The 14,222-nt window shown below is 39.1% G+C and overlaps 1 protein-coding gene across 1 annotated transcript; it reads right to left on the reverse strand.

Annotated features, from left to right (window-relative positions):
• Window positions 1-420: 420 nt before the first annotated feature.
• Window positions 421-2,665, reverse strand: LOC306664166 (ubiquitin carboxyl-terminal hydrolase 44-like). Its single transcript, XM_079144939.1, has one exon. The coding sequence runs from the start codon at window positions 2,601-2,603 to the stop codon at window positions 468-470; it is 2,136 nt and encodes a 711-aa protein (XP_079001065.1). The 5' UTR covers window positions 2,604-2,665; the 3' UTR covers window positions 421-467.
• Between the last annotated feature and the right edge of the window lie 11,557 nt (window positions 2,666-14,222).

A 14,222-nucleotide genomic window follows, 5' to 3' on the forward strand; every position in this document is an offset into this window, starting at 1 on the left:
TAATCTCTTCAAGAGACAGATATTCCATATACAAATGGCCTGAAAGAAATGGCTTCTTTTGGTTAAGACATTGTGAAGAAAGTGTCTAATTTTCAATGTATTTTGAATTTGTATAGAAAACAGTTACAAAAGGTAAGTAACAAATGTATATAAAATGCCACCTAAATTTCTTCAGTAGATTGCACAAATTCATGATATAAGCCAATTAAGACATCAAAATAAGAGGTAACACTAGTCTGAGGTAAACACTAAAAGCTTAAAATTCCCAAGTACTTGCAAAAAGTTTAGTTCCCTGCAGTTGATATACTGTCTTTGTAAAAAAATAAAAAGTTATCATAAATACAAAATGTAAATGTAGTGTGCACTGATTTCAAAGTTAAAAAAAAAAAAGAAGCTCAAAATTGTAAGTCAGCCCTTTTAAAAAGTATATATACAAATTGCAAGAAGAAAGCCCCGCTATCTTTGGATCAGTTAAGGATTTCATTAGAAGAGGTATCAGCTTCTTCATTGGTATGTTGGCTACTAGACAGGAGCTCTGGAGACAAGAGTTTAGAATGTCCATTCTTAGTTACTCGCTGGGTATAAAATAAGATGTAAGCTTGGGCCTTGCATACTTCGTCCATAGTGCACATGCTTAGATTGGAATCATTGCAGTGTACCCAGAACCCTCCTTCAGAATTATAGCAGTAGGCAGTGTAGTGTCCTGAGCCAAATCCTTTCCCATGGTGCATTACTACAGCAGATAAGTCATAGATAAAGCATTCTGGTCTGAGGGATTTCAGGGTCTCCCTGCAGCAATATGGCTCCATGTTTAAAGTTTCCTCAAAGCCAACATGAACACCAATCTTCTCTCGATTATTACATCCTGACCACCTGAATCGTTTGAGGTGTAGTCTGAGAACCTGAGGTAGGTGGCATATCATAAGCTGTTTTGGGGCTTCTGTGAGTACAACTGGTTTTGAGGAAAACCTTCTACGCTTTGAGTTACACTGGTCACATACGTCGATCTTTCCTTCTAAAACTTCAGTTTCTGTAAATTTGGCCAACATTTCAGTAACCAGACATGGCTGGGAAGCAATAGCTTTTCCACTGAATTGGTATCTTTCTGGAAATTCCAGTGACAAATCCCAGAAAGGTTCTATGGTATTTGATTTGTTGTCACATGCAAGACATGTAACCTGACTAAGAAGTTGTCCATGAAAAATATTATTTACGACATTCAGAACCTGTTTGATAAGTTTCCTTTGGGAAGTAGGGATAAGAGCTGGTAACCTGGTACCAGTTGTCTCTAGTTCATGTTCTATTTTATCTAAAAGTTCACAAAGAAATTCCTGAGCATCTTGTTGGGCATAACCACGAAAAGCAGGAATTACCCTCCACACTGAGTGGAGCATAGCAAATGGTGAGACCAGTGCCCACTTTCCAGACCACATGACTTGAAACAAAGTATGCAATTCATGACAAAGAGAAATGTACTGTGAACTTGGCTCCCTTGGCTGAATAAGTTCCATATTTCTACTTTTTGATGCCCCACCACTTAGTTCTGATGATAAACTTGGATGTCTGGAGCAAACTAAGCCTATATCTTTTTCTTGGCATTCATTCTTTTGATGTACTACTGTATCTGTGATGGGTGGATGCTTATAAGATCTTGTCTTTTCACTAGCAGTCACAGTCAGCCATTGGTTCAGATCAAGCTTTAAAAAACACTGTCGAAAAATAAGTAAATGACTCATCACCTGAAGAACAGAATTCATATAGCAAGTATTTCCCAAATTTCTCAGTCCTGTTACATCAGGAGTTCCTATTGGCCTTCGTTTGACTGGGGAGTCACTGCCTTTTTTAAATCTCACATCTTCTGAGGTAGATATCACTTTATCTTTTGCTGGTGATGCTGGAGTCTGTGGTGGTACTTCAACAGGAACTATTTCAATGGTGGTGGACTGAACTAGACCTTGCAAACGTAAACTCTTCCTTGGAGGCATACTATCCAATTCTGCTTTCACTTGATACTCTAATTCTTGGTGTCTTTTTTTTACTTCTCTTTTTGTTATTTTTTCCTGAAATAATTCTTCTTGCCTTTTTCTTCCAATGGGTGATTGTTCAAACCAAGTTCGAAAGATTTTACCCATAAGCATCCTTCTCCTGTGCCAAAGAGCAGTACACATTTGATCTTCATTTTGAGGCAGAGATTGGGTGCCATCATGTAAGAAGAAAGAATTGTCACTTGTACCCACAGACCGCAAAACTCTTCCACTACGAGTTGTACTGTGATAATTTTGGCTTTTGATTGCACTTAACGTACTTTGTAGTAACTTCAGGTCTCCAGTTGCATTATCATTAAGAACATAATCGTCACAAAGATAACAAAAAACATACATGTCATTCACTTCCAGTGCAACAGGATGATTGCTTTCTTGAAAGTGCTTGAGTGCATGTTCTTCAATGTATCGTCCACAGGCAACATGAGAACAGCTGAGGCAAGCCCAAATAGACTCAGTTGTATTGCAGTCCACACAATGCCATTTCTGAGGGTTGAGAATGGAATGGTCTGGAGCAAGCTGCAACTGCCCAACGTGTTTGCATTTATCCATTGTTAGCATTTATTCAGTCTGTCTGAGAAACACATAATCCACACGACTCTGTTCACAACACTTGAAGCACCTGAAAACGGCCCGAGCCGGAGCGGCCATCTTAGCGCGCACCCCCGGCCCGCGCCCCAGTACCTGAAGTAACTTTTTCTATTTTACTATTTTAACATAGCAGATATTTAAATAGAAATGATTTAAATATTTAGTAATTTCTCATCATCTTTACTTGTGAGATGCTAATTTTGACTTCATTCAAAACAAATATTCAGGCATAAAATAAATTTATCTCAATGAAGTGATTTATCATGAAAAGTTTAAATATTCCTTGTAGTACCATAGTGATTGTTAACGAGAAAAACAGTCCTTTCCACCCCTGTAGCCCAAGCTTAAATTGTAGGAGGCAGCCTAGATGTGCACCATGCCAACCCTTGGAATACGTCTCAGTTCTGACTAGGGACACGCCTTCCTACTGTGCTGTGCGGTTCCGGAGAGAGGAATAGCTTGCCCCACCACCTCTGTGCCCAGGCCAGTGCTGCCAGGAGAAGCTAAGCAGACCCCTTTCTCCAGGCTTTGACTCTCCAGCGCAGGACATGAGGACTTAGTGGATGCTCTCTGCCACTCTGAGCCTAGGTTCTTCAGGCTGCCGGTCGGGTGACTCCCTGGTGAGCTCCTAACCCCGAACTTCTGACCTCCCTTAGTGTCTGCTCACTTTCCAGACCCACACCTCCAGTCTTATTCCGACCTTCCAACAAATTCCTTTCTGTATGAGATGATAGGTGTTGCTTTATCTAGTGTATAATAAAAATTTTCACTGCTAAAGGAAATATCAGACAAGACTCTGGAGACTAAACTCAAATTTAGTCTAGTTTGGAAAAAATGAATTTTGTGAATAATAATTTTCATTATCACTGTTATTATAGTTTACATGTAGAGACCCTTTACTATGTAGCCTCTAAGCATCTCAGCAACTCTATGAAGAGAAGGAGGGACTACCCTTCTCTTCTTCTGGGTAAGAAAACAAAGGTGGAGCAAAAGTTTATCATGGTTTCATGTCACAAGCTGGGCAGTGAAGGAGCTTGGATCCAATCTGGGCCTTCTATCTTTATATTCTTCACTCTCAATAATAGTAACAATATTGATGTGCTTATTCTTATCAGCATTAATAACAATACCTAATTCTTAACTGTGCTCATGCTATGTACCATGCATTGATCATTTATTCTCCACAATCTTAGACAGCTCATAAAGTACTGTTTAACTTGCTGAAGTATAATTGTTATGTTCAGATACGAAAACTGCAAAATAATGAGATTAAGTGGTTGGCCAGTATCCCACAGCTAGGAATCAGTAGTACTAAAATTTGTAACCAAGCAGTCTGAGGCTACACATTCTCCACTCCCCATTGAGGCCTCTCTGAAAAGAGTTTTGGGATTGCAAAAGACTCAAGCTCCAAATCTTGCATGAATCTGACTGTGACTGAATTTCTTCTTCTATATGATGGTAACAATATTAATAAACACTCAATATAGCTTTTATGAATGGAAATTATTCAAGCAATTTAAAAGTGCTTTGAAAACCACTCTTCATGCATACAGTTGTTAGACTTTTTTAAACAACTGTTTTCAGAAATTTGAAAGAATTTGCATGCTATTATTTTATGGTGGTGGGGTACCTAACAAAAATGCATGCATGATTGAGACCCACTTACAAAACACCACTGAGCACCCTCAAGAGAGCTAGAACGAAGGTCTCCTTACCCCAACACACCTGTGGGAAGTTTCAAAAGAGTGCTTCCAAAAAGCAAAACCTGAAGGGAAAGGTGACACATATCATGTATATTTACATCAGGAGTTCTCAACTGGGGTGACTTTACACTTCAGAGAATATTGGAAAGCTTCTGGAACATTTTTGATTGTCACAACTAAATGCGTGTCAGGGGGTTGACTGACATTCAGTCATCTAAGCTGTTAAACATTCTAGAGAGCATAGGATAGCTTCCACAACAAAGAATTTTCCAGCCCCAAATGGTGATAATGCTGGGATTGAGAATGCATGATTGATCTTTTGCATCATTGTTACCTAGAACTTTGTTCCAAAAGAGACTTTTGGCTGAGCACAGTATATTTCTGTGAAGCTTTGTGCTTTTTCCTGAAGTGGCATCTGGATATTTTAAAGGGCACTGATTTGCTTTGGGCCACATGTGTATAGTTAGGAATTACCTAACATAATTGCTTTTATGCAAGGCTTCTGGTCCAAATGACTAGATATAAATGTTACAAATGAATCACTTGATACATGATATCAAATTTTAATTAGGCAAAATTGAAAGGAAAGTCAAATAGGAAAATTATTGTTTCTTTCTTGAACCTCAGAACAAACAAACAAAAAATTCAGTAATTATTCCAATATGTAGAGGCAAAAGTATATAAGATGAAAGGAGAGAAATGAAAATATTTCCATATTTAATGCTGAAATGCAAGTTACAGGAAAGTAGAACTCAAGCAAAGACAAGATTTTTCTCCCAATCCAAGGACAACCTTGTGTTTTCTGAATCCCAAGTTATTCACTAACATATACATTTCAAATGACCATTTTTTCTAGTTGAAGCTCAAAAACACTGGATATTAATGAACCCACTGTTTTCTGCACTCATATCCAACGTGTAACTTTTGCTGGGGGTACCAGTGGTGGTGCCGCTGTCCTTGGTCCTGAGCCTTGCTCCTTATTCCCAGTGACAGGGTTGGTCCCAAGACTTCTTCCAGCTCTGATGTGCCTTGTGTTAACACCTGCAATTATTTAGACCATCAACTTGTACCCCCTAAGGTTGGGCACTCAGAAATATTTCCAAATACAGATAGAATGAATTCAGTTTAGGTGCACATATCTTCCCTGGACACAAACTGGAATAAAATACTTTTTTTTCAAAACATCAGAGTTCATAATTGTGTCATGTAAGTGTCCATATAAGCATCAACATCAGCTCTAACAGTTATGAAAGTTATGAAATTAACTTTTTCACTATTCTTTCATATCATCATAGATGTTATAGCTATAAAATGAGTGAAATATTCTGAAGACATCCTTGGGAGGAAAACCTTAGTATGTTCTTGAAAAAACTAAATCCTAACACTAACAAATTTTACAATAAGAAAAATATAGTATAATCCAATATTTCACACTTGACTTGTTTTTAAATAAGATTCTGCAGGCCTGTGATCCCAGCAACTCAGGAGGCTGAGGAAAGAGGATAGCTACTTCAAGGCCAGCTATGATAACCTATTGAGGCCTTGTCTCAATATAAAAATTTAAAAGGACTGGGGATGTAGCTCAATGGTAAAGTGCCCCTGGGCTGAATATCAAGTACTGATAAAAAGATTGCAAATCAAAATTACTTCTTTTAAAAGATTGCTATCTTTATAACTAGATAATAACCCTCATATAGCTATCTCCTGGCTCTGTGGAATTGTTTTGTAGAATAATATGGTGTTTAGGAATATGAGCTCTGCAGGAACACTGCTCAGCATTCCAGTCCACCTCTGCCATTTCTTCGCTATGTGCTCTTGAATGTACTTTAATCTCCATTATCTTAGCTTTGTTGAGTCCAAAAAGAGCATAATAGTAACTCACGAGATTGTTGTGAGAATCTAGTGGGATCATTCATAAAAAGTGCTTTGAACAATGCCAGACCTATAGCCATTAATAATACTATTCATCATTATTATTATCATTACCACTATTAGCATTTGTATTCATATTACATATATTACATCTGTCACTTTGCCCCAGCCACTGACATTCCTTGGGATGCTCTTTAGACTCTACTATTTACATACAGCGATTACCATAGTTTCCCTATCTTGGGTCCAATGGGACATTTGCCATGTTTGTTTCAACTTCAACAAAGGAACAGGCTCCTTTATAATTCCACATATACAAGAAAAATCAACTATCAGCTTTTACTAGGCTAAATTGGTTGCAAGCCCAGACCCATCTTTTATGGGTCTTCTCCCTCCTCCCCTTCCTCCTCCTCTTTATCTCTATCTCTATCTCTCTCTCTCTCTCTCTCTCTCTCTCTCTCTCTCTCTCTCTCTCTCACCTTCCAGTCACCTCCATCGGAATAAAATCATATCATTGTACTCACCATATGCCCTAATGCTCTCTAAAGTAGTTCAAGCCTTAAGGTCTAGAAGCAAACTCACCCCAAACCCCAACAAGAGAAGATGCTTTTCACCCTACTTCTATGTTCTAGTCCCAAATTTGTCTTTCTACATAATTGATGATAAAAATCACTCAATGTTCATGGGAAGTACAGTAGTAGATGGTCTATCTTTGCCTCAAAAGTACAAGCAATGTTTCCTATTAAAAACTCTCATTCTCAAATTTAAGGAAATATTAGGCATAAATGAAAATGATAAGATAGATCCACTTTGAGGAAAGGTGTACCTCAAATTCCAAGCTTTATTCCTCATTATCTAGAATTCAAGACCTCAATAGAGTCTGCTGCATTTAAATGTTCCTTGCTATCTGATCTTACTAGACTCTCACTCTCCCAACCTAGAACCTGAATAAACTTGAGTAACAAGGGTAAATGTATATAACATAATTCAATGTTGGCATATTTCCTAAGATATGAATTATTCTCTTTTCCATGATCTCCTCATTAGACAAGAAGAAATACAAATTTATTTCTCAATGCTGGCATACTACAATATCAAAATCTGAAAAGCACACCAAAAAGAAATTTTAAAAAGAAGAGAGCTATAAAAAAATAGATCCCCAATGTTTGTTGTCTATAGTTACACTGCATAATTTCAGATTGCCATCTCCTTTCAATAAAAAGCTAATCAAATATGATATATCATGTGTTCCTGTTCTTCTAAAAGCCTTCTTCCATTTCCTAAGAGGATAAAGAATTAACTCGTCATAACATCTAAAGCTATAATATACTTGATTTTAAAGTCTGGCTAGGCCAGGTGCAGTGTCACCTGCCTGTAATCCCAGTGACTCAGGAGGCTGAGACAGGAGGATTGTGAGTTCAAAGCCGGCCTCAGCAAAAGTGAGGCACTAAAGCAACTCAGTGAGACCCTATCTCTAAATAAAATACAAAATAGGGCTGGGGATGTGGCTCAGTGCAAGTGCCCCTGAGTTCAATCCCCAGTACCCCCCCAAAAAAATGTTTCTAGATTATTTTCTTTTTCAGGATATATCTTTGATCAGACTTTTGAAAAATTAAAGTTCAGATTTATGCCTTGCTTTGGATTTTTCAGTATGATTAATAGAAATGCATTGATCTATGAATGAATGTGGAAAGGCCCTTTTTCATTAAGACTAGAAAAAATATAAATCACTTAGATAAATATTTAAATAATGTTTCTCATGGTTATATGATAGAACTAGTTTGTTCCCATGTGTGCCTGATCCACGGGGTATGCATAATTAGGAATACCAGCAGAAACTGTCACCCACTGCAAACCTTCTGCTCTTCCCTGGGCCAAGCAACTCCTAGGAGTTGAGCAAGTGGGTGGATTGGCCAGCTTAGAGGTACTGAGTCAGATGAGAAGAGAGAATTCAGATCCCTGGGAAGGAACACAAAACATGTAGAACAGATGCACACACAGATGGAGGAATAACGGATGAGCAGGGACCAGAGTATTTAAAGGCCTTTTAGGTTTTTTGGCACAAGAAGCCAATTGAATACAGGGTTAGATAAAGGAACCACAGAATAGTAGCTTGCCCTGTGTGACTGTGGACAGGTCACACTGCCTACACAGCCTCTGCTTTCTCAAATAGAAAGTAAAGAAGTTGGGGCACATGAACTGTAAATATTCCTTTAGTTCTAGAGTTTAATCAATTGCACAAATCACCTCTTTCACAGTTGCAGTACAAGACTGTCAACCATATTGGTTAGTAGAAAAAATAGTGAAATACAGAGATTTTTAAAAATCTTCTATAATGGGCATAGACTCTTATGGTGTGGTGTATTTATGACTGCAACTTCATTTTATGTTTCAAGTGTACTATATTTTAGATTAACAAGTTTACTTCAGGGTTCAATTTAAGGGAGAAAATTGTAAGAAAATTTTAAAAGAACGAACAAAATGTGTTTATATCAGAATCTCATAAAGTATTATAAAAACCCATAAATTATAAGCAATGTTAACTTCAGATGTTGCCTTTTCTGTGTTGACAAAAAACATCCAATTATGAGTCAGCCACTATTTCTTGAAACATCTGACCATTACCATTTCATTAGTAGAGAGTAGAAATGTAGACAATTGATAAAAGGTTTTGCCTGGAAAGCTATGCATATGTTCTATTTTGCACAATTTCAGTCTAAAGATAATGGTTTCAAGATCATAAAGTAGAGGTAAGAATGGCATCAATGTAGGTGGAAGGAAATTATAGAATCATATCATTGGTTCAAACTTGATTTATTATTTGACCAATATTTGATTCATCTAGCTATCTTCTATCCTGGGATTCTAGGACTTACTTTAATTTGTACCACTTAGAGAACAAAGGAAGTTTTTCACTTTCGTAATAGTGCTTGTAGAATTATAATTATTTTTCCTTCTGAGTCTCAATTTGATACAAATTATTCACAGCAATTTAGATTGTACCAACTGTTGGTTTTTATTCGCCTTATCCAAGTCGGACATGTAGAACCCCAGGCTCCTTAAGGTACATTACTGAAAAAAAGATTTGTCTTCTTCTTTTTACCTTTTCATGAAAATTTGTATATTACTACTTGAATTACCTTGACATTGCACTTTATGTTATTCAAACTCTTATCGTTTGGCACGTGGCCTATGTTCTCTGACTGATTCCACTACTTCATTTTTATGAATGTCAGAATATCATTTGTTAAAGGAAATCGTGCTTTTATTACCTGGTTCCAACAAATGAAGTGGTTGCAAAAGTGTTATGTGGAAGCTCTAGGCACTGATAAAATTCATTTTCTGGAAGAAATGAAAGCTTCGTAATAAGTCATTTCTCCTTTACTGGTATGAGGACCTGAGCAGCATACCCAAGCAAGGGTAGAGCATATCACATATTATTTCCTGGAAACTCACAGTGCTGCCATCAAATTTAAGCAAAAGGGCCAGAATCTGAAAAGGCAAATGAATTTCAAACAATTTCTTACGTTTCAATAGCTACATTTCTAAACTTATAAGTTTGCTTTTCTCAATCTGTTCATCAGTGTTCCTATGGATTAATCTAAAAGAAACTACAAGCAAAATGCTCATATATTTAATCTAAGTCTACAAAATGCTGCTTAACCTAATCATCAAATAAATGTCTATCAAATGAATATTTAGATCCCAGAGACATTTATGAATAGGGTTTCTGAATGTGTCCTCTGCCTAGGTTTTGAGGAAATCTATTTCCTACCCTTTGCTTGACCTTCCTTGTAGCACCCGTCTTCTTCCACAGATAACTACTTTTATAACCTGTGAATGCTCTTTTTAATCACTGCAACAGAATTTCCTTTCAAAATGCCCTTCTCTGACATTGTTCCCAGAGAGAAAAGGTGCCATGGTAGATGAAGCACAAAGAGGGAAAATTCTTTTGAAAATTCTTCAAACACAAAATACCTTTAGAAGTTCTATCCAAATGTAAAATAAAATAATTACAGATATGCCTCATCATAGTCTCCAGTCATCCTTCTCCTAATTAGCAAAGTCCTTCCCCTCAGGTGCTACTGAAGGAGAAAACGCCATTAAATTATTGGTAGAAAAAGCAAACACAGCAGTGGGAAGCCATTCACGGAGGTCAGATTCTTTTGTTGGTAACCTTGCTGCTACCAAGAGGAAGAGGTGAATAAAGATTATGGGGGTCTCTCCCCTGATGTTGAAACCATTAGATAATTTACAATTCAAGGATGAATTTGACCAAAGAACTTGGTCATGTGCACAAACAAGCCAAGAGAGTTCTGTGTACAAATGCATCTACAGATCCACAGTCATACATGCCTGTTCTGAAAACACAAATCAAGTTCTTACGACTTTGGCACCAGGTAGATCCCCTTCAACTGATGGGTTCATTTGTAACAGATTGGACAGTATCTTAGCAACAGTGTTCACCTATCAGGTTCATCACAGTCAAACAGTAAAATCCTCCCATGCAGTTTACCATAAGACTAATCAAATTCCAGTCAACAGTATTATCCAAAGGCCTACTAGGCATCCAGAGTCTGAATCCCCATTTACACAAGATGGGACAGGGGGGTGATTGCACAATATTTCCAGCAAAACTACCTGTCTTGAACATGAATCATTTTATCAACATCCACTACACAAAATTTTTAATTTTCTGGGATTAATCAGAGACATAGTTAGCTGGGACACTTTTTTGTCAGTCAACTCTGGAGACTCTGGGCTTTAATTAGTTTTTCAAATTCTAACCAACCTCTGGAGTATGTAGTCCTGATCAGAGTTCTATGGACATTAATTGGATCCTAGGTAGAGTATATTCTGTGGCTGTCTCTGTGGCTGTGTGCATTTCACGTTCACACCAAAGCCATTCAAGATGAACCACCGTCATTTCCAAGGAAGATCTGGTCCAGGAAATGTGAATTAAGAGTAACTGAATCAGTTTACTTCTCCCCAAAACATCGACTACTCCAATTATTATAAATGGCATATAGGAATAACCAATAAATATTGAATTGAATTGAATTGAATCAAATCGAATCGAATTAGATGGAATTGAATAGTAAATTGACCCAACTCAGAAAGAGCAGGGTCTTCTCACACTCCTATAAGCATCAACTCCAGACCATAGCAACCAAAGTGGAACCTGATTTATCGTTAAAACAGTTCACTGCCATGGCCCCAGGTCCCAGTCAGATTCAGATAGCAGCTCTAGTACTCCCATGAGTACTATGAAAACAGCCTTTATCCTAACTCTCAGAATTTCCTTTAAATAAGATTTCACTTTTAGAAATACCAAATACCTTCTGATCATAAACTCTCAAATGCCTTATATTTCTTCTGCCTTATTTTTTATCTGCTCCTGGAAAAAAAAAAAAAAACTTTTTAAAAACTGCCCAAGTCCTGCTCATAAAAGGGAAAAAACCTATACTTTTTGAGGAGAGAAAACTTATCCACGTTTGACAGCTCTTGCTTTGAGGATGTTCCAGAATCTGGAACAACCTCCCTCCAAAGCTCACTGACTTTTATTGTTGGCAGACCATTGAATGATAACATATCCTTGGTGTTTAGCTCACTGGGACATTTCCGCTCAGCTCCCACACCATGCCACTGCTAGGAAGTCAGCTGAGCACGAGTGTTTGCTGCCAGATCAAATCCACCTCATAGCTAACCTTTCTCAGCTCTAGTTCTCATACCTAACTGCTGAGAAGGGCCATGACTGGGGACAGGAGCTTCTTTAGTTGCTCATATTGAGAAAAAAGAGAGATTAAATTTACTCTACCCTCTTGGTACTTAGCAGCCAAAGCAATTTAATATCAACATTGGCATTAGCAGAAACTGATGTTTAGATTCTAGCCAAGAAACATCTAGCAGTACCATGAAAACCTTTGGCCCCACCACTGCTCTGCTGCCATGAGCTTCCTTCCCACCTTTCTTGAAAAGGTCACTTTTATCTCCTCCGACTTCAGCCCACATAATTCTCTATGCATAGTACTTGTGTTGAGTAACAATGCTGGAGTAAAATTGTGTGTGTATGGTTCTCTCTCCCACAGTCATGCAAACTCTTTAAAAGCAAAGGATTCACAACTGCACCCTTAGCACTAGCACTGTGACAGGCGAGCTGTTAGAACTCCTAGTTCCAGGAGTCCTTAAGGCTTGTGCAGTGATTCTTCTCCCTGAACGAGAAGTTCTCAGTCCACCAAGTTTTCCCTGTGACTTTATTGCCACAAAGGATATGAAAACCAGGCTGTGAACTTGTCAGGAACAGGAAAAGAATGGCATCTCACAGGTGATCCAAACATCAGAGAAAACAAACAGGTCAGAGAGTTGGCTCTTTTCAGTGCTCTGTATTTAAGTGGTGAGAACAAAGCTATGAAGACTAGAAATTATGTGATCTTTCTACCAGACAAGGAAAACTTCACTGTTTGGACAAGAAGGCCAACTAGAGCAGAGATGGCACCAGATTCACACTGTGCCTTGAACTGACCCTAGCATTAAAACAGCAAAAGAAAAATTTAAAAACAAAGGAAATAACAAACTTCAAAAAACAGAAGGGAGGATGGAAAGTGTAACAAAATAAAATTTCTTAATGTAAGAAGAAAGTATAAATCACTCTGGTTAACATAAGGCAGTTTCCCTAACTGCCAATATTTGAATAATGGATCAGCAATCAGTCATCCAACTAATTATACTTACATATATCAACTATAATGTAAGTATGAATGTATAGATAAATAATCTGCTTTCACTTCAAAATACATGGTGAGATCAGTTTAATTATATGGACTAGGAAAGCAAAGTTGCTTGAAATTGAATACCTAATTATGTACTTAATCCATGCACCAGAGGCCAAGCAACATTGATTGTGATATGGGTGCCTGCTTTTATCCTTTGGTCTCATGTGTTTTCCCTTTCTGTTCTTAACTGTCAAAGGAATAAGATGAAAGAAAAAGGCTGACCTGTATTAGTCTAATCTCTATGTGTTAAAAATGTGACAGGGTAAAGAAATTAGAGTTTTGGAACAGAAAAAGAGGAGTGCATAAAAAAGCTATTTTGTTTAAAGACATAAACATTAGAGTTTTTCAAGATGGCGGCCTAGAGGGTGGCTGCATTTCATGTTGCTCCAGGACTCAGGATTCAAAAGAGGAGATATTGAGACGCTTGGGACCAACTCAAAGCAGCCGGGTGACTCTCACCCCCTGGGGGGGCATCCCGGATGGGACGGGGGTCCCGGAACGCAGGAAACTTTGTGAAGTAGAACTGCCGGCGAGACGCCCCTCCCCCCGCTGGAGCAGTGAACTCAGACAGCTGGGAGCGTGTAAAGGAGGCCGCTCGGCACAGCGCTGGGACTCGGAGCAGCCACTGGGGCTCCGGCGGCTGCCCAGGGGAAGAGTGGCGAGGAGAACTGTGTGGACTCAGGACACCGGGGCCTGCCCTGAGGAGGAGGAGAGGAGCGTGGCCACTTGGATTCGGAAGGACTGCACCAGAGCTACAGGCGGTTGCCAGAGGAGAAGCTGCGCGGCGAGCTGTTTGGAATCAGAACGACGCTTCTGAACACCGGGGCCTGCCCTGAGGACGAGAAGAAAGAGGAGCGGCCGCTTGGATTCGGGTGACTACACCAGAGCTACAGGCGGTTGCCAGAGAAGGGGCTGCGTGGCGAGCTGTTTGGACTCTGACCACTTCTGAACCCCGGGGCCTGCCCGGAGGAGTAGGAGAAGGAGGAGAAGGAGCGCGGCGGGTCCTTTGGACTTGCAGTGACTGCATTAGCGCTCCAGGCGGCTGCTCAGACGAGAAGGCGAGTGGTGAGTTGTTTGGTCTTAAAGTGACAGCTCCTGAACACAGGGGGGCTGCCTGGAGGAGAAGCGTGGTGGGACGCTTGGTCTTGAGTGGCCGCACCTGAGCTCCGGGCGGTGCCCAGAGGACCCGTGCAGCGGGTCACGTGGATTCAGAGCCACTCAGAGGGACTGCTCCTGAACAC

This window comes from Sciurus vulgaris, assembly GCF_902686455.1.
Source record: "Sciurus vulgaris genome assembly, chromosome: 6".
NCBI classification, from domain to species: domain Eukaryota; kingdom Metazoa; phylum Chordata; class Mammalia; order Rodentia; family Sciuridae; genus Sciurus; species Sciurus vulgaris.

Bases quoted from the DNA above. Each gene is read 5' to 3' on its own strand.
- LOC306664166 (XM_079144939.1), bottom strand. From the start codon at position 2,603: ATGCTAACAATGGATAAATGCAAACACGTTGGGCAGTTGCAGCTTGCT.